This window comes from Larus michahellis, chromosome 1, assembly GCF_964199755.1.
Source record: "Larus michahellis chromosome 1, bLarMic1.1, whole genome shotgun sequence".
NCBI classification, from domain to species: Eukaryota; Metazoa; Chordata; class Aves; order Charadriiformes; family Laridae; genus Larus; species Larus michahellis.
Window position 1 is genome coordinate 74,466,014 of NC_133896.1, and position 20,609 is coordinate 74,486,622.

At 40.9% G+C, this 20,609-nt stretch overlaps 1 protein-coding gene across 1 annotated transcript in view; it reads right to left on the reverse strand.

Annotated features, from left to right (window-relative positions):
- LMNTD1 (lamin tail domain containing 1) overlaps positions 1-20,609 on the reverse strand; it is a 223,672-nt gene that overhangs the window by 22,893 nt on the left and 180,170 nt on the right. Inside the window, exons 7-11 of the mRNA XM_074572755.1 lie at positions 19,645-19,831; positions 17,102-17,221; positions 15,587-15,804; positions 14,121-14,293; positions 7,419-7,513 (exon numbers count right to left, since the gene is read on the reverse strand). Of these exons, the coding sequence (XP_074428856.1) occupies positions 7,419-7,513; positions 14,121-14,293; positions 15,587-15,804; positions 17,102-17,221; positions 19,645-19,831 (793 nt within the window). The remainder of the gene's footprint in view (positions 1-7,418; positions 7,514-14,120; positions 14,294-15,586; positions 15,805-17,101; positions 17,222-19,644; positions 19,832-20,609) is intronic.

Sequence of the window (20,609 nt, forward strand, 5' to 3'; positions counted from 1 at the left end):
TGAAATAAAGCTATTTACATAGTGTATTTACCTGCCAGCTGTTTCACAGGCTGCAGTTCAGGCTACTTTAGGACAAACGGAAACCAAAAATGAATGGAATAATGGAAGAGGAAACCAATGTCATCCTATTGTAAATGTCTGCTTGAGTGAGCTAGAAAAGGCTGGAGACAAAGAACAGATGAACACAAATCCCATGTTTTTAAAGTCAAAAGAAGCATGAAAAATAATACACTTCCTGTTGCTTGAGTCATATTTATCCCCTTCAAAGGACTATGGAAAATAAACTAACAAAGCTTTCAGCAATTAATTTACCAAATCACCATAAGGAAGAGTGGATTCATGATTTCAGAGGCTTCCTATATCTTTACCAGTAGCCATCCCAGTGACTTCTCAGTGGGTGCCAGTGACAATACAATGCAACTTGTATCATCACTTTTCTGGGACCACACAGGATTTCCAACATGCACAGAGGCACTGGCCTTGTACACACCTCTGCAAAAACTGCTTTCAAAGCCAATGCTGGTGAGAAATGTCATGTAAATCAAAATATTTTGAAGGCAGAGACTATGACAAAGAGTTGGAAGAGACTGAGATCCACTCATTTGGGAAGGAGACAGTAACTGCCCCTAAGAGGGCAGAAGGATGGAGCAGTTGAATGAAGAGGTGGTAAGAAACAAGGACGGGGAGCTAAGCAGAGAATCTAGGATAGGAGCCAGCTGGCAGAAAGAGGAAGTGTCTGGTCAGAAACACTGGTAAACATACCTGGAGGATACCGAGCCTTGCTGGCAAAAGCTTGGGCCAGGCATGAGCTACTTAATGCATCAAGAGTAGAACAAGACAGCGTGGACCTGTAATTCCTCAGGGACCTAAACTGAGGTTTCACAGGACATCCTAATTCTGGCATTTCTAAGTGTCTGTTTACACAGATTTGCAATATGAACAGTCTCTTCACGTAACTTTTTCTGTGTAATGTAATTTTTCAGTAAAGTCATGAATAAGATGTAATTTCTCCCTACTGAACTCAAAGGATATATTTTCATTTAAAGTTCTTTTACAAGCAGTTTTATGCACTTGCACCTCATTGTCCTAGATGACATTCCATCATAATACTGGGAAGTCCTGGGCTTGCCTGGTGGGATGAATCAGGACATTTTGGCAATATAATCAGAACTGAATCCTTATTTCCCCCCTTAGTCCCATCCCACTTAAAACTGCCACTGGAAATTAAAAACGGGCCCTGAGTTGAATAGATTAAGTTGGTACTGCAACTGCGTGCATGTACTTGGTCACAAAATACATGTATGGACTACTATGTAGTCATCCTTTCGGTGTTTATGGCTCGACTTTGAAACTGTAAAGACGTACCTAACGACAAGGGTTTTTTAGCTTTAAGTTTTGTTATAAAAGTCTCTCTCAGCCGTGTTGGGGAAGAAAAGGGGATTTGTCAAAAGCACAGCGCTTTCATAACGTTTTGGGAATGCATTTTCTTTCAGCAAGGTTACAAAGTAGGCTTCTACAGTGCCCCGAGATTCACAGGAACCCCTGTTGTCTTTTGTGAGCTCTGTTACATCTGCTATCTTTCTAATAACTGTGATATAAATAGCATGTTATTCTACTTTGCTTTCAGAGCTCTACCTAAAGAAAATGTGCAGTGACACATGGACATGTACCAACTCTCTGGGATTACGCACAGCAATATCAACCTACAGATTGGGCAATAAATTTTTAAAACTCACATCAAGTCCGTGGGGGAGTTCACTGGGTGTTACAGTGTCTCCTGGATGTAGCACGCAGTAAAATTGTGAGTCACCGAGTGTTTTGTTTAAAAGAAAAAGAGGCAGACTAAAAGAAAACAGGGCACTCTCCATCCACCGTGTGTTGCCTGTGCGCTCTTGTGACTCTGCGGTTATTCCAGAACAGAGTTACATCTGTGCTTCTGTTGTTTGGCACTTTGCACCTTACACTCCTGCAAAACGAAGTGCTTAGGGCCCAAAGCCAGGGGCAAACACGGCTGGTGCATGTGACATTATACTGGATGTAAGAACTGGTACCCAGATGCTGGGGAGGCCCCTGCACCTGTCTTACTGTGTGCACACACACCCTTCCATGCAAGAATACATCACCCAACAAGCATATTCGCCAGTGGCTTTTTAATACACTCATTTTCCAAGTTACTAAAATACTGTAATGAACAAATCCAGCTTTCTCCTGTCTGCCATCAAAACGCTTTAGACGGAGCCTGAAATTCACTTCCAAGGGGAATAACTGTATTCTCTTAGTAAGACTTAAAAACCACTAAATAGCGACGAGGTTCCGTCTTTCTGTCAGGTCCTGTATACAGGCCAGGGTACGTGTTTACAACTTGTCTGATCTCTCCTGAAGTCAGAGTGCAATTAGTGCACAAACATTGCCTGGGACACCATCGGTTCCATGCTGCTGTTTCTAACCACTGTGTAAGGAGGCTAACGGGCAGCTATATCGTAACCAGGTCAGATGTGCTGCCTGTAGCTGTACCACATATACATAGGATTAAGAATGACATTGAGCCCTGCCCATGCTGTCAGCTTGTTTGTCAGAACTACTTTTTTTCTCAAATAATAACTTAAGCTTTTTCTGAAACAATCATCTCCTTCATTAAAGGGTAAGAGAAAATGGAGTGGCCTTGCCCTACATTATTTAAATTAGATAAATCTGGATCAAAGATTTTCACGCCATGAAAACCGTAAACTGTTAAGGAATATGAGGATCAGAGACAAGGTACAGATGCAATTTCCTTGTTTTGAAACACCCTAGTTTATCCTACAGGGTTCAAAGCAGCCTCAGGTGGGTGTGAAGAACTGAGTGGGATAACATTACACCAAGCCTATCTTCACAGATCTTTAGAAGTGCCAGGGTCTATTTTGGGGTACTTGCCACTCACTTAGCTTGTAAAAGAAGCAATACCGCTAACCTTGAAGACTAAAATTCATAAATTCATAAATCCACTACACAGCGTAAGTAGTAGAAACAGTGCTTTTATGCTACCCATCTAATTTGTCTTAAAACTGTTTCACAGGTTTGCTTCTTTTCTACACCCATACAGTCTCTGTCTTTGCTATCAGAGTTGCTACTAGCAGCACAGAAAGTGGCGGCTTCTCTGCTACGGGCTAAACTGAGACCTACGAACGCGTCCCACACAGGCCGAAATCTGCTTGTGACAACACCTGGGTCACAACAATCCACACTGCTGACACACAGGTGAGAGAGCCTTTGCAATTAAAACCCAGTCATTAGCATTCCCACTGCCGGAGCCGTTTAGTCTCACCACTGAGCATGACTGCAGAGGTACTTAGAGTGCAGTGGAAGAAAATGAGAAAACAAAAGGGTACCTGGAGAGACTACCTGCTCTGTCTTCTGTCTAACAGTAATCTAGAGTGTCACTTGTTCCTGAGCTACTCCAGATGACCTGAAATGCAGTGAGGAGGATATCAACATTAATTCTGCACTGGTATTCTGACATTTGACTGTGTGCCTGCACACAGCGTGTTTAGACTGTTTCTATTTCGTTGTTTAAAATAGTACCTTGGAACACAACAATAGCTGCTGCAGAAGAACTCAACTGAAAAGCAAAAGGACTGCTTATCAACCACAGGACCTTACTGATTCGAAATCTGGATTTTAAATGTATATGCACCAGTTCACTGGGACTCCTCATGAGAATTATGGGGACCACTATGGTGGAGAAAGGGCCAGGTCTGGTGGCATCTCCTTCTTCCCTGACTCCTGCAGTTCACATGCAGGCTCGCAGATAAGCCAGCCCCTTCCCACCTGATTCCCACTGAGCCCCACAGAAGAGCCAGCCTTGTCCTCTCCACCCTGCTTTCTCTCACTCACAAAGGAGACACCTGCACTGGGATGGACAGATACACTTCTGATCTGTCCCTGTCTCATAATCAAATGTCACTTCTCAAATATCCTAAGCTTTCCCGATGCTTATTTGGCATGGAAAAGGTCCATTTTCCATCTAGAAAAAAGGCACTTATTGGTCAATTAGCTTCAAGTGTAAATCCTCTTGATTATTGCAATCAGGTTTTCCTTACATTAAACGCTATGAAGAACCCAATGCAAGAACAACAGAAATCACTCAGGAAGTGCTTACTAGCCAAGGTAAAGGGGAAAGGAATTAATGTTTTTTTAGGAATAGGAATGAGATGAGTACCAAGCAGCAGATTGATTTATTGTGATATGGTTTGTTCGGGGTTTTTTCGTCCTTAGGAAACACCTGAACCAGATTGATGCCTCCTCTCTTGTCTTGAGAAGCTGAAAGTTTGAGGTCCAAGTAATTCCTTTTTAGGTCAACCAGATGCCTTACAAGTTGCTGTGTTTCCTTCCTCCTAACAGCTGGTGACTGGATACCAAACCCCAGAAAATCCTGCTGTTCACTACATATGCATTTCCTCCTCCTGTAGAAAAGTAAAATTGTAGCACATATTCAGATATGAACATCTCTCTGAGATGGGCTGAACGGGGGACGCAGATGGGATTCTCACACGTGCATTTTTTCCAAGTGAATTTTTAAAGCCTATGGTCACTGCAAGCTTCCTCACTCCATCCCAACACAATATGTCTATCTTGCTTCAGAAATGCCTCCTCCTGGAGCCAGAGCAGCCAGATGCTAGTCCCTTCCCCACTCCATTTTTTGTTTGTCTGCTAAGATAGCAGACCGAGGAAACCAATTTATTGGGTTGGCAAATACTGTCCGCTGGGAATTGGAAGGAAGCTCACAGTTCCTCTCAATATCAGATAGCCACTCAGATTAATGTCATTATCAAGTTATCTGAGCTCAGTTCATACTCACAGATATTCCTCTACAATTAATAGATAGTAGAGGACGTGCTGCCCATAGGATACTTTGTAAAAGTGTTTATTAAGATGATCTATATGGAAAAGCTCACTAGTATAGTTATACCACTGAGGTCACGGGGATTTAACTGACTCTATAAATATTCCATTCAAAATAAGAGGGATTTGGTCTTTTCTTGTTTAGCTTATGTCATTTTAAAAGCAAAACAAATTAAGCCAGAAAAAGGGTGTTCTAGTTTGGAATAAGACTATCCATATAGTATGCATTCAGTGATTTAATTTTACCTATTCCAGTGGGCCAGGTTGAAACTACGTTTATATGGGAACAAAATTTTTGAGTCGTCAGTGTCTGGCATCTCTCAGAATCTCCTGTCTCCTACGTGGTTTCATGACTAAGAAGTTAAGACTACATGAGCATTATGACTGTTTCAATAAGAACATAAGACCCCAGCGAGTCAAAAGACCTTACGCTCAAATGTTGTCTTGATAATCATTATTTTTGCAGCACTCTAAATGCGTGTAGCATTTTGGAAAATCATTAACAACTGTCTATAACAATAACTAGCAGTAAAATATATAAAATTATCTTTATTCTATAAGGCAATTAGCATGTGGATTTGCTTGTGCATGAGAGGCCACACTGCAAAGCTACGCTTGAGTTACTGTGTCTTCATGGGTGCTGTACGCACCTCACCTTCGGAAGCGCATCCCACAGTCCTTTAAGCTGCAGTAAACTGAGCTGCACTGTTGTTTCTTACCCTGTGCAAGAACTTACAGGTCTGCATCTCTTCGTCTCAGCCCATTTGGACATCTCTTCATGGCAAAACGGGTAAGTCGCCAGCCCAAATGAGTTTTGCTTGGGATTTAAGTTACTGCTCTTGACAATCTGGCTTGACTGAAAGCATAACTCTACCCAGTAAAAAGATTTTGCAAGAAGTATCTGAATGAAAGCTTGACTCATCTGTGAAACAAATATATTTTTAGGGCTCGGCAGCACAACTGTGACACCAGGGTTTAATGCGTTGCTACAAGTCAGCTACACTAGTGTCAAGTCAAACTTTTACCATAGTGTAATCTGAAGTATTCTTTTAAATCTCTTCTGTTGAAAGTAAAGCAAACACCCTTGTTTTCATTTGCTCTGAGAGAACCGTGTGCAGGGTTAGTTGCTGCTGATAACATTATACATCACAGGACGAGCTGTTTTCTGAGCCATGAAATTTTCGCAGCGGGAACTGGCATCAAGCCCATAGGGCTAAGGGCTTCCTCCCCACAAAGCTGTAAAATGTCACATAGGTGTCTGTGGCTATTGCAATCGTTCCACTAAACCCCAACTATCATGTAGCAAACCTAGAGATTAGAAAGCAAGTTATTTGCTCATGGTTTTCTTGAGTGTTCAGGTCATTTTAATTCAGCAAGTTTCTCAGTAACTGTGGGATTCTTAATCAAAAAGCATTTAATCTAGTGTCGCTGAGAAAAACACTAATTCATTTCACTTCTAAAGTGCCTCTCTTCGATAGGTAGAAAAGCCTTTTTACAAACACTGGTGACTCACACTGCCCCTGGGAGATATGCATTATTACTATCATTTTACATAAGGCAAAACTGTAGCACTGATGTATTTATTTGTTTAAGTCTGTACCCCACTCCATGTATACAGTCAGCAGACAAGCACAAGCAATAACCCTGCAGTTTCTTTTCTTCTTTATTTCTACCTGATGTAGACAGACTGGCGATTCTTTTTCTTCTTCTTACTTATACGTATATATAAATGTATATAGCACTCTGGAGAACATTAACCATTGTAAGTAACACCACTACATATTGCACAATTTAATAATTATGGCAATAATAATAAGTTGTATGTATATATAAGTTTTTTGATGGACAAAATCCATCGATTCTTATAGCTTTTGCAATAAAACTTAGGAAGCAGAGATAGGAAATTGGAATGATATTTAATGTGTCACAAGACATTTCCAACACCTGTGTATCTAATGATATTTTGTAGTACAAATAAAAATATAGAGAAAATATTCTGCATTAGAATGAATCATGCAACTGATATTAAGTAAAATCAAACAACCAGCTCCCAGGAATGAGTCTAGAAATCATGAAGTTTGAAAGAGGAACGTGCAACAACTCAAGTTTGAGGGTCTACGTATTTATATATGAGGGCTTCATTACTGATCCTGGATTCTAGGTGTTTAGGTAGGGTAGTGCAAGCAGAAGTAACTTCAAATAGATTAAAAAATTTGTCTGGGTGTGCACTTAAACCTTCTTTTTCCTAGAAGGAATAGTGTAAAAAGATTCCAACTTTAAGCAAACCCAAGATGCAAACATCAAGTTCTCTAGACTTAGCAGCACGTAGCTGTGATCTAGTTGCAATGCCTGAATCCAGATGCTTTGTGTTTGTGGTCTGGCATAGGTCTTTCTCACAGAAAGAAGACAAAAAGAATCCAACAAAATAAAGAAATTCTTGTATTCTGAATTGTGAGGGTTTTTAAACGGTACTGGTTTTTTCTTTGTTTTTTTTTCTTTGCTTATTTTGAAAACTGAATTGTAGCAACTCTACTCACCCCTGCTGACCGAGTAGGCCGCCTTCTGCCTTCCCCACTCACACAGCTGGGAATTGTAGGATTTTTCTTCCGACTAGTTCCTGCATACAGAGTGCCTGTTGATGACAACAGTCATTATTTCCACATACCTACTTTAAAAAGAAAGTCAGTTTAGGAAAAAAGCAGGCTAACAACAAAACCTCTCTGTTTCCTCTGACCTTATGGAAGAACATTTTGAATAAAAGCCACATTGGGATAAATATACAATCACATGCAAGGTCACTAGCTGTCACTAAGATACCTTTACTTTAAAGGATCAAACTCTGTCTTGCGGACTTTTGGTTGAATTGGATTTCAGCAAGCATCAGTTGGCTAAAATCACAGTTGCACTGGCTGTCCATGAACAACATGTACTTCTCTAAACCCTTAGCAGCCTCTGAATGGAGATCACGTCATTTTCCTCCTTACTGTCACTTTCCCTCTAGCTGACGCTCTCCAACTGTCTGTCTTATACCATCTCCACAAGTCTCACTGCAAAAAATCATCATGTCTTTGGTTCCCTGTTTTCACTGCCTGCAGTTCTCCATAAATTCCTGGCAAGCAGGGAACAAACTTTTTCACTCCTTGACCCTGGATTTCTGTCAGTTCCTTGAGCTGTGTTCAAACCTAATCTCAGCCCTGGACATACTTTTACCATAGAATCATCTTTTAAATGACTCCATATTTCTACTGACATGAACGTCACCTTTAAGCAAGTTCACTTGAAGATTTCATAAGTGCGGGGTATTGTTATTACGTGAGAGCAATTTTCAGAAGTGAATCTCTAGACTTCAGTTTATCACTCCATTATATGACTCGGTCACAGCCTGTATGCTGTAATGGGCAAGAAGATAAAGGGCCATCCTTAGTCATGGTTTCTTGAAGGTCAGGCTGTTCTGCCAAAATTATCCAGGAGAGAATTGCTTTTTCACAGACCAACCTGACACTTGCAACCACAGTCTCCCCATCACAATCAGCTTGCAAGAGAAGCGAAGGGCAATGAATGTACTTTTAATTCCGACAGCTCTGCTGATATTTCCAGGGGACTTGTGTGCTTAGAAGTGTTCACATCTCAAAGGCACTGCAGCTCTCCAGATTTTCCTCTCAGTGGCAACCGGAGTTTGCAAGTGCCAAATATGTTAGCACATCTCAGCATGGTGATGACGTTTTGTCTGGTAAGTGACGCTAATGAACACCGAGCAGGTCGGCACTACTGACTTTCTGAGGCAGTTCACAGGAAACCCTGCTACACACCCCCTACCGTCACCTCTGGTCACCCAAGTCAAAAGTGGCAGAGGTATTTGGGTTTCCTACAGTCTTAAGAAAGCCTCTTATCGAACGCCACCTCGTCTCTCTGTCTCAACAGAACCATGGATAAACCTTTGGTTTGTTTTCAGTGGTGCTGAAGTATTCGTAATGTAATTTATCTGACCATGATAAAAGGACGCGAGTCAAAAGAACTGTGCTTGTTAATATTATTTGAAGAGGTGGGCAATAATCTTTAATTCCTTTCACAATTTCCATATTTGGCCACAGAGAATTATTATTTATTCCCTTGATTTTCACAAGTTTTTCCCTCCTCCAAAATTCTAGGTCAGAATAACCTGGTTCGGTTCGGTTTGGTTTGGTTTGGTTTGGTTTGGTTTGGTTTGGTTTTTCCCTGGAACACCGAAAATACACAAATGCACATTACACCAGTGGTTTTTAAGCAATAAACAACAAATAGATAAGAAAATAATTTTGACAGACTGGCATTCTGCCTGGTAGGTAGGGAAACAGAGTGTCAGGTCATAAGATATCATGGCTGAGATAGCAGCAATAAAGAAACCAGAATTACCGTGTTTCTCATAAAATGATGGTACAGCATTTGGTACCTAATAAACAAAGGCAGGATATTTTGATAGCTTTCTGCTACCAGAGCGGTCTCCTTTACCGGACCATCCTCTTTCTCAGAACCACAGAATCTTGGAATTCCAGATACATAATCTGCATCAGCACGGAACTGAAAAGTAATTTTATGGTTTTGAAGGCTACAGAACTTAACCGTCAGAGGGCACAGAAACACACGTAAAGATACAGACTACTGGAGCACCTGGCTGTCAGGCAGAGTGAATGATGCTGTGTTGAGCAAGCTGAGAGGCTTTGCTTTGTGTCTTAGTAATAATAGGAACAGTTCATTGATCCGCACTGGCCAGTTGATCTACTGGAAAAACCAGCTGACTTAGTTCCTTACTATGGGATATCACTCACTGTTTGACCTCCTTCTACTCAGAAAGTGCATCTGTGGTTTCATATAACATAATACTATAACAGCCAACGCAATTGCTTAGTCTTGTCCATAATGTGTCAGCACCCTATGAGAAAAGAGATGGATCTGGAAACATTTCTCAATGCTAATTGGAAATTACATGGGCAGTCCCACAGACTACAGAAGTCCTTGGGACAACTCAAGGGAGCAAATGCATCATGATATGACTGCATCTCATCTCATTCAGCTCTCAAATTCTGGGACAAAAAGCATGAGAACCGGTGAGAATAACAGAAAGCTAACAGGCTTGATCCACTTGCAAGAGAAGACAGTGGTAGGAATTGGCTCCTTTTCACTGAAAATGTGCACTAAATATGTTCCTTGTCTGCAGGTTCAATTTGCCACTGAAAGCTTAATTAGCATTCCTCACCAACAGGGAAACATTCAGATTGATAAAACTCCATGGTTATTTTTAAACTTGCAAAATTCACAGCTGAACATTTTGATTCAGAGCGAAATCCATCAACAACAACAACAAAAAAATGCCATCACCAGACTGATGCGTTTCTGAAGAAAATAGGAGGTAGGAGCTCAGATCAGACTTTGTGACCTATGGCAGTAGCAGCTTTTCCCCTCAACTCTCAGTCCAAGAAGAAGATGAGGATACTTGGGTGAAGAGGAAACCAAACAGATAGTTCAACAATTAATCAAAAAGACTATAAAGACAGTGAGAAATGAAGTGAAACCATTTGTAGATAATTTGTGAGGTCGTTTGTTGTCAGCACCAAAGAAAACTGCTCGGAAGAGCTTCAGGAAGGACTCGGAAGGCAAAGTGGACAAACAGTAAGGTGCCGGTTAAAATTTCACATGGATGGGTATGAGCTGAAGGGAACAGCCACCACACACCCTACCATCGTCTTATCAACTGCAACAACTCAAAAGTAAAGCCACAGGAGTCACTGGAACCACGTAGTGAGAATCCTGTTCTGTAGCATTTAGAAAGGTAAAACGCTGAGCTGCATGAGAAGAGGCAAACAGTTCTCAAAAGCCCACCATGCCACTAAACACACTTTGTTCTGTACTGGACTATTGTGGATTGCTGCTATTAACATTCCCCAAAAAGAGACTGAAAGTATAATGGTTTAGGATTATAGAGGAGAGCTAGGAACTAGGAAGGATACAACAGATGTATGAGAAACTAAATACTTTAGCTAATAAGCAAATACCATCAAACAGTATAATCTGTGAGACACATCTCTGCAGTTTTGAATGGGCCTTTGTACTTCTGCAATATGAGCATATAGTAAACTGATTTTGAAAAGCTAAACTAAGAGGAAAATGCAAAAATAATTTGACACATTCATTCGATTCAAAGGCATTGACCTAACTTTGCTGTACTATGGCATTAGGAAAATAAGTATCCATATTTAAAGATAATAATGATTAAAAGTGTGTTTGCAGAGGAAAACAAATAAGGTAACAATACCGATTTCTGTAAGTCTCTGATATTATGAAGCATTTATGAACAAGTTGAAGAGTCCTTACTAAATAGGGAGGCTTTCTTGGACCAAGATCTAAGCGACACTGCATTTATGAGTATTACTCTGGACCCCAGTTATTCATGTCAGTTATAAGCCTGTTAGTAAGAAATTTTAAGCAAGGAAAGAAAAATAAAAAAGAAAAAAAGAAAGTAGTCATACATTTCAAAATCATCATTACATCATATATTTGAAAAGCATCATTCCACCACCATCAGTAATAAAGTCTAGCAGCATACTTGTATAAATCTGCCTAAAGCACTTGTAATTTTTGTGTTGTAATAAAATAAGAGTGATGTTAACATCTTTCTATATATATTAATTTCTGGAAAAATCCAGCCATAATATGTACTACACATGAATATTTATCAGAGAAAAATAATGATTATACCCGTATTTAATTTTTAATCTGAAGTCGTGGGTATTATTAACTTTCCCGGCAGTATTAAGAGGAATAATTTCATAATTCAGTAGTGAAAAGAACTGCAAATGAACCATAAGTAAATAGAGCTGAATTATCTTTTGCAAAGATCTGAGAAAGAGAGACTGAGGGTATGCAGGCTGCATGTGAAAACCTACAGAAAATCAGATATATTTAATGTGTGACAGCCTACCTTGCTTTGAGTTCTGCCTTCAGAGTTCCCACACTCAGGAAATAAATTTGCAGGCAGGCTCTCTGTGCATGCAGCGCTGGGTCTTGGAACAACGTGATTGCATTACAGTTTCAGAGGTGTTTTGTTTCGGTTTCCTATTGCTTGTTTTATTGGAAACGTTTTTAGTCTTAGCAGTTGCAGGGAAAAAAATCTTGAAAACTAAAACCAAATGTAGCTTGTGGCAACAGCACTGATCTCCATCTGTGGAGATGTGACAAAAGATGGGAATGTAGGGAAGATGACTGCATGCAGCAGACTCCCTTTGGCTTGGGAGAAGTACTGGGGGATGTCCTGTGTGTGTCTGTAGTGCTTTGGATCCAAAGAGGAGCGCACCCCTGGAGTGGAGTTGCCATGCCCCCTACTTGCTGTGCTCAGGTTCGCATCACGGAGCACTATCAAGTGCACAAGCTGGCTTCCTCTTGAATGGAACTGAGCCAGAAGATCTCCTCCAGAGTCAAACCTCAAGCACCCTGGCTGCAAGTGGGTATTCAGACAGAAACCACTTTGTGCAGCCCAGTGGTGAGCATGAGTGAGCTACACAGCAGCCCGGGAAGTTACATACCCGAACAGGACCTACACCATGCAGAGGTAGGTGCCCCCTCATGGCTTGTTGTACCAGCCTAGAGCTGGGACAAAGTAAATCACCTCTGAAATGTGTACAAGGTGGATGCCAGGTCTGCAGCCCCAAGGGTTTTGCTTTACAGACCTGCTGCTATTTGTCCACAGCATTTGTGCATGTGAACACAACCTCTGATGCCACCAGCACCCCCAGGTGCCGATTCCCTTTCTGTCCCCAGCTTTTCCCTGTCCAGGAAACTAGCAGAACAGATATGGGAGACCCAGCTCTGCAGAAGACTAGAGTGACACAGAACAAGACAAACTAAGTTTTAGCAAATTAGATAAACCGTCATTACACAAAATAGACACCCAGTAGCTGATGCTACCAGTGCTTAAGACAGAGCAGGAAACAAACCATGAAATCAGGGCTATTACAACTGACTCCATCAGGTTTTAATCTGCTTTGCCTGGATTTATCCGTCGAGAATGATCTTCCTGACAGTCCTCCCTGGCTGCAGGATTACTATTTGAAGCAGATGCATAAATGCTTTCCTGGCTCAAAGCGAAAGGTTTTTCCTAGGCTGGCACTCCTAGAAATGGGGAAAACCTCCTGGCAACTGCGCAGTCACCTATCCACACCGGTCACAGGGTGACCTCCGTAGCATATCCACATAATTTGACCAGCCTGGTTTTAAATGTTCACTACAGAAAGAATGAGCATTACAAAGCTGTCTGCAGGAGCTGGATACCTAGTTACTATAAATTAAGAGAGGCTGAACACTTAAAAATTGCCGGAGGTTTAAAATATTAAGTGGAGCAACGAGCGCAACTGGAAGGCTACACTATGGATCATTAAAACTCCTTTTCATTTACATATTCAACCTAAGCCTTCCTGTGTTTCACTTGGTCCTATTGCTTCTAGTTCTGTTTTCCTGGATGTAAGATTGTTTCCTCTCTTGCTGTGATGCTTGAACCCCCTCACACGACAACCACCTTGCTTGCCCAACGCACGTTTATCTCTTTTTAATCTTCATGACTCCATCTCCTCAGATGCTTTTTCACTCTGTCATCCTCCCCTGACATCTTTCCAGTGTGTCAACAGCTTTCTGGCTTTGACTTACCGGAATTACACACTGACTTTCTCACCGCTGCCTAATTAACAATTCACAGCCAATATAAGAGTCTCTTTCTCTTAATGTTTCCTAATATTTTGTTTCATTTCCTAAATGCATCAGTATTAGTAACAACGGCCTCCTCCCATCTTACAACACACGCAGTTCTAGAGCAGTGGTCTTCCAGCGGGAGTGCAGGACAATCCATTGGGGTGCGGGAAAAATATTTTTGCATTACTATATAAAATTAAATTTAAAAATACTTTTTAAATAGTATTTTTTCATCTTTATCTCATCCTTTTACATTTCGATTCACGTGTGTTTTATAGTGTATATAATATATTCTTATAGGAGTAAATGTATATAATTTGCAAATAAATAAATGTACATATATTGGGAGACTGCGTTCAAAAACTTTTTACTCATCGGGGTGCACAGTTAAAGAAGTTCGCTGGTAGAGAAGTAAGAGGTGGTAACGTATATGTATCTTAAGTCCTAAGCGATTTGTGTCAGAAAGCCCCCCCTGTTGCCACTGCGCACGCTCCAGCGTACACGGCATCCGCTGGTGAACTCACCTGGCACGGGGTCAGGCCGGGATGATTGACACCGAGACTGCCTGCACAAGCTGCTGCCATCATTCCCCATGGTTAACGATCTAACCAGCGAAAAGTGAGGGTGTGCGGGAGAGTTTGGGCTTTGGCACCAGGCGCTTCGGTTAGGGAGAAGGGATGCAGAGGCCTTTTTCTCCCTGTAAACAGAAATTCAATGAAGTTTACTGTGCGTATTTCACACATTTTGCACATGCATGTATGTGCACAGGATATAAAAAATATGTATATTTTATCTATTACTGCATTATTTATTGTAATGCATTAGCATATTTATTGCTGTATTTTGCATCGATTTACTGTGTTTACTACACACATACATTAAATTTATGCGACATACCTTAGAAACAGCACACATATTTGACACATTCTGCATTTAGTTGTAGGTGGAAGAACTGCAACTTCTGTATTGTTTGATATATCACATTGTAATTTACCATTTGCCTGGGTTATAATTTTGCCAGACTTGACCTCTTTGCACTGAATTTTTACATAATTTCTCCCTGCTTCTTACTTAAGTTTCTTTGAAGAGTTTGACCAAAAGTGATTTAGCCGTTTTTAAGAAAAAAGCTTACGAAGAACAGACAGTTTAACTTATGCTGAAAACTGTTCATCTTCTGAATATCTCCAGCCACAGGCTGGAGAAGAAATTTAGAGAAGAACAATTACCCCAAACATGAGAAGGGTCACCCACTTTTTTAGTGAAAATGTATCCAGATTGCACAATCCTTTATTTTTGAAATACATGTTTTTCTGTTGTGAACCTGGCTCAAAAGCCCCTGGAACCAATATTCTGAAGGGAACTTAGAAAAAAAACATCCATATTGCGTTCCATATTCAAAATAGTCAATGGCTCAGCTCAGGGGCTCCTGACTGAGATGTGGGCGGCCAAACTAAACTCTCCAGAGCTAGACCAATGAACCATCGTTTTTCATAGTGCTGCCAATTTTAAGTTTGATACAAAGGCCAGAAGACAGTTCTGAAGCAATTTAGAAAGCAATGGTTATCAGTCCCTAGCCCAGTTCAAAGCACAGTGGGCTGGGAGAAGACTGAGTTCAGGCCCACCCTTCTCAAGATGAAGGTAAACAGTTTTGCGAACGTCAACATTTTTGGCTGAAAGCTTTTGAAGTTGTGGTCTCCAAATGGTGCCATCCAAACGCTTGGGGCTAAAAGGATAATATGTAATAATAAAGCCACATTTTAAGAAGAATTTTACTTGGATTTTACTTTCCACTTAGTCTTGACTGACAATGAATGCACTCCTAACAGGAGTTTTTGGGCTGGATTCCTGCTCGAAGGTTACGGTTAATTCTTAAAAATTCCAAAGCTTCTCAAAAATTGCTTACCAGGATACTCATTTAAAAGCATTCACTTACAGAGCCAGTCTGGCACAATGCTGCAATTACTGGGTACACACAATGAATGTCAGATACCTTTTAATGAAGCTTTGTCTTTTTTTTCTTGTTTGCCATGGGTCAGACGTCTTCCACTCTGTATCAGTTGTTGTAAATTCCTGTTCATTTTCCCATCCCTCTTTTTGCTTTACTGTTAAGAAAGTTGGTATGACGATGTTCTCATATTTTTCACTTTCCTCTTTTGCCACAAATCCTTGCCTTCGGTTCCAGTAGAGAGGAGTGTACCAAGCCACAGCCTGAAAAAACAAAACAAAACAAAATAAAACACAAAACCAACATATCACTGCTTATTTATATTTTACATTTTTTCATCGCGATAACTGTTGTAGACAAACCAGGAAGGGCTGAAAGAGTAGGTGCTCCAATGTATTGCTGAGTTATTTATCATTTGAAAAATAAATACTAATAGCAACGACCAAATTCCAGCTTTTTTTTCTTTGGTCTTTAAAATCCATTTCCAGTCTTTAAACATACTTAGGGTACACTCATCATCTAAGAGGCTTGAAATTCCACTGCTCCAATTAAGTAAACCGAACAAAGAAGGAGAAAAAAAAGAGGACATGACAATTCCGCAAGTATGTCAAAGGCTGCTGAAGGACGAAAAAGCAATCTGTTCTCCATGTCCACAGTGGATAGGACAAGAAGGAAAGGACTAAAACTGAGGCAGAATAAGTTCAGTTCAGGCACTAGGAAAAATTTTCTAAGCATGCAGAGAGTGAGGCACTAAAGCAGACTGCCTGGGGACGTGGTGGAGCCTCCATTACGGAAGGTCTTCCAGAACTAGCAGGAGCAATCCTGGCAGAGGCAATCACGTCTCAAGTTCCCTTTCAGCTTCTGATTCCCTGGCAGTGATGTAATAGCAAGTATGGCCAAACTGAGCTAGAAGAGGAGTAAATGTGAAAAGGTGAGACCAGAAGTCAACATTCACTTAACAGTTTGTAAGGTGTAAATTATGCTACCTTGGGAAAGCTTACACTGTTTATGGAAATTACAGGTCTTTTCCACATTGTCACTAGTTTGTCTAATTTGTCCAGCTAAAAATTACCAAATCCATGGCTGCCACTGGACATAGGGTAAAAAATTATCTTGGGCTCTTACTCATCCCCAAGTCAACGGAAGTTTGCCTAAAAATATTCAACATAGTTGTCAAGCTGATGGCAGTTACTAATGGGCAGGCATTGGCTGAATAGCCCTGGGCATGGCTGGATCTTTCATGGCTGAAACACAGTGGAAGAGGACAGTGGGGTGGCAATTAATAAATAGTTGTGGAGCTCCTGCTTCAATTACTGTGAGGATGTTAGCCTTTCATTCAACAACTGGTGTCATCGATCTACTGTTTTTCTTCTTTGTCCTTCAGATCCTAATAATTAACATCCACACTGAAGCAAGGTTAATGGAGAGCTTTGCTATGTTTGGATGGCTTGTGCTTGATTCTACGTGGAGTTTAACAATATGACCCTAAAACTTTGAAGGATGTCCAGCAATAGAGCTGTCTGGGTAAAGAAACGTGGTAATTTTGCTCATGGCACTCACTTGACCACTAGGTTCACAGAGAATAGTAGCACAGTCAACGCTTGTCCTGAATCTCTCCAGGTCCTTCCAAAGAAAATCTGAGGGAGGTCTGTGAAGCACTTCAGCATCTGCTGCCCAAACCTGTAAAGATCAAGCAGTCATTAAAGACAAAATGGCTCCTGGATATTTATACAATATAAGAACTCAGTAAAAACATCAGGTTTTCCTTTGCGTTTTTGATTTTTGTAACACTGTTCACCATTTGATCTGTGAAATTAAAGCTGAAAGAACTGTATTTCAAGACTCACAGCTTAGTTATAGTGATTATTTTCAAGTACCTCTCCTGTGGATTAACAGAGATTAGCAAAGGCTCATTTTTCAAGGTGTGATAGTAAACCCTGGGTTTTTTGGTCTGGCTTGCTGAGAGTGAGATTAAAAGTAGGCAGTTTCTTTTATTTTCTGCATTACCAGGAGCCTTGGAAGAGATATGTGATATCAGCTTTAAAATTCCAGTCTCTGCTTGATTCTGGATTCCCTCTGTTCAGGGAGAAGCTGCCTCTGCTGGGGACTAGATTTTTTTTGTACTTTTCTTCTTATACAAAAGATTTAACAATGTTGTGCTTTATAAAGTGAACGCAATTACCTGTGACCTTTATCACTAACACAGTAGCAAAAGGACCTGTTATGAAAACATTTTTCTTACATAAGACAACCACAACATGCTTTTGCAAATGGTGTTCCTACAGGATCTGGCATTTGCCATCTGCGAGAAAACGGATTCAACCATTTCCTGGGAGTCAAAACAATTCTCATTCAATTTCAAAAGAGAAGTAGCTTGAAAAAAGTAAAATGCTCTCTTCCAAAAGTGCTCACCGTGCGGCACTCTGCCAAGGTGTATTTGTGGCTTTTTCACACATACGCCATAAGACAGGAATGACTGTGGCTCTTCTGGGCCCCCGCCAGCTTGCATTTCCAGCTTTCTTGGACGAGGGATCACGCCGGGATGCACTGACCTGCATTGAGCTTGGTGGTGAAAATGGACTTTGTGTCCTTTTATTCCGCGAGGCCTCAATTTTCATCTCAGGAAAAGAAACAAGCACTGGTGGTAAAAGAGGCTTCAGGCCATGTTCCAACCACCTACACTGGCATCTAACTTGAGCATTTTGCCGTGGTTCATCTGTTGCTCTCACAGGGGGCTGGGACCTGGAAGTGCTGCCTAGCTGGCTGTCTGACACAGACTCTATTGTCCACGAATTTTAGATGCAAAGGTTGGCAGCCTGAATACAACCCTTTGAAATTAATAAACCAGCAGAAATTTTCTGCTTGCATATACTGAAATAGAAGCTGTGGTGGAACTTCTACCTCAGTTAGTTGTTCATCCAGGAACCCTTTAATGATAACGAGAACAGCGGCCTTGTCAATGACTGATCAGAGCGCTTCAGAAAGGACTACTTTTGGGGTGGGTGGGAATGGTTGGCGTGTCAAAGCCAACTAAGAGGAAACCATTTCTGGAGAGATCTGGAAGGTGTCTTGCAGCCAGCCAAGCAGCCAGCATCTTTACCCAGTACAGCAAAGGTTGTCCCTGCTCTGAGTGTGTGTACATCCCAGAGGTTGCTGCAGGCCGCGTGCAGACACCAGCAGACATTCCTCACCTACGACTAAGCCTTGGTCACATTTAGTTCACACGTTCAAGCGTTTTTCATTACCATGGATATCAGATGCATAAGTTTGTTGTTTTCTATTTAAAGCTTTTCTGGGGTATGATGAAGTCATCTGACTCTTTGCATCTTAGATCCTACATACCTTTCTAACTCTTACTCAAACTGGCAAAAAGATAAATCTAAACTTGCTGGAGGGGCAGTAATTTTTGAAGAGCAGCAGCCCATGCACTGAATTTTTAACTTATAGTTCTGGCACAACTTCAAAAGAGGGCACATCTTCCTTCTACAAAATTGGAAACTAAGGCACAGAGTGTCATCATTTTGCCTGAAGTCATCCAAGGCAAAGCCAGGAACAGAGCCTCGCTGCCAGAACAACGGTTTATGGATTTCTCTGCCGGATAACAGCTGTCCTCAGATAGTGGGCACAATCTGGAAAGCAACATCATTTCTCTTATTTTCAGTTGAGACCCTACTATACCGATACCTCAGATTATACACAAAAACATATCAATTGCTTCAGTAGCAACACATAAAATTAATTTCCTTTCCAGTTCTATTATTTGTGGGTTTATGATCCAAGGTTCACACCCTCTTTTAGCAAACACTGGCACAACCCAATATTCTGACAGTAGGGAGAGCTTTTTATGGGAGCAATGGTTGGAAAAAGAAGTGTATCAAACAAGGACTTTCCATGATAGCTTCCCATTGCTGGGCAACATGAAATGCTGGACATGTCATGCAAACGCCAGGCTTGTACTGATGGTGGACATTAGCATCTTCTTCAAAGTCATCATTATTTGTGAGTGTTAGCCTTTCCAAAAATAGAGACCTAAATTTGACTCTATACCACCAGAGTAAGAGTGTATCCAGCTGAGAAAAGGCACTCAAAACCCCCACACTCACGGTCATGGTGGAGTTGGGCCCCATCCTGGTCTCAGAGGGAAAACGAAATACAGCCACTGGTTGACCTTGGACGTCCTGCTTCATGAGATAATCCCCAATGCTTTCCTCTTTTTCAGGGGCACAGTTCAGGATCCTTACAAAATAACCACCTGGATCAACTTCAGCAATTTTCAAATTTCCAATAGCACTGAAAGAACAGATGTTGATTTGAAAGTGTAAAAGCGTTGGTTAATTGAAAATTACATGTATTTCCTTATAACAACTAGCCTAGATGTCAGTAATTAATGGTAAGTAAACGTACCATAGGCAGAATATTTAGAGCACTGCCATTCCACTTTTTATGCAGTGCCTTTCATCTGAAAAAAAATCCATTTGCATTAAAATTAGTATATTCTATTTCTCTTCCACATTTAGGTAGCATCCATTACAGAAATTGTAAGATTATTTGTGTGGCAGAAAGTCATCAGTGTACCATTTGAATTTGGTTTTGTCTAAATCTATTTAGGCTACAACCTCTAAGGCTGTCTTGGGTATTTAGCATAGTATGATTAGTGGGAGTTGTGTAAGCTGACTCCCTTTGTAAATTCAGAAAAGTCCTCCTGTCCATCAGTATACCTTTCTCCTCTTGCCACTCATTGTTTTTTCCTTCCTGGATAAAGAAAAATCTTCATTACTAACACTTTATTATTAACTCAGAGAGACTCCATGCTGAAGACTGAGATTTCATCCCTCCCTTGTTTCAGAATCCCAGCAAAGCGGAGGCTGTTTTGCATTTGCAGTAAGACCGGGGACTTCTTGTGTGAGCAGGGGAACACTCAATCTCTCTTAAGCACTGGAAAACAAATTTATCACTTGAGTGTTCCTTTAAGTAGCGCACATGTCAAGGGAGCACTTCTAAACACTCAGTCCCGGACTGTAATACTCATCATAGGTCTTATTAGGCAGATTGTGAATGAAGTTTAGGA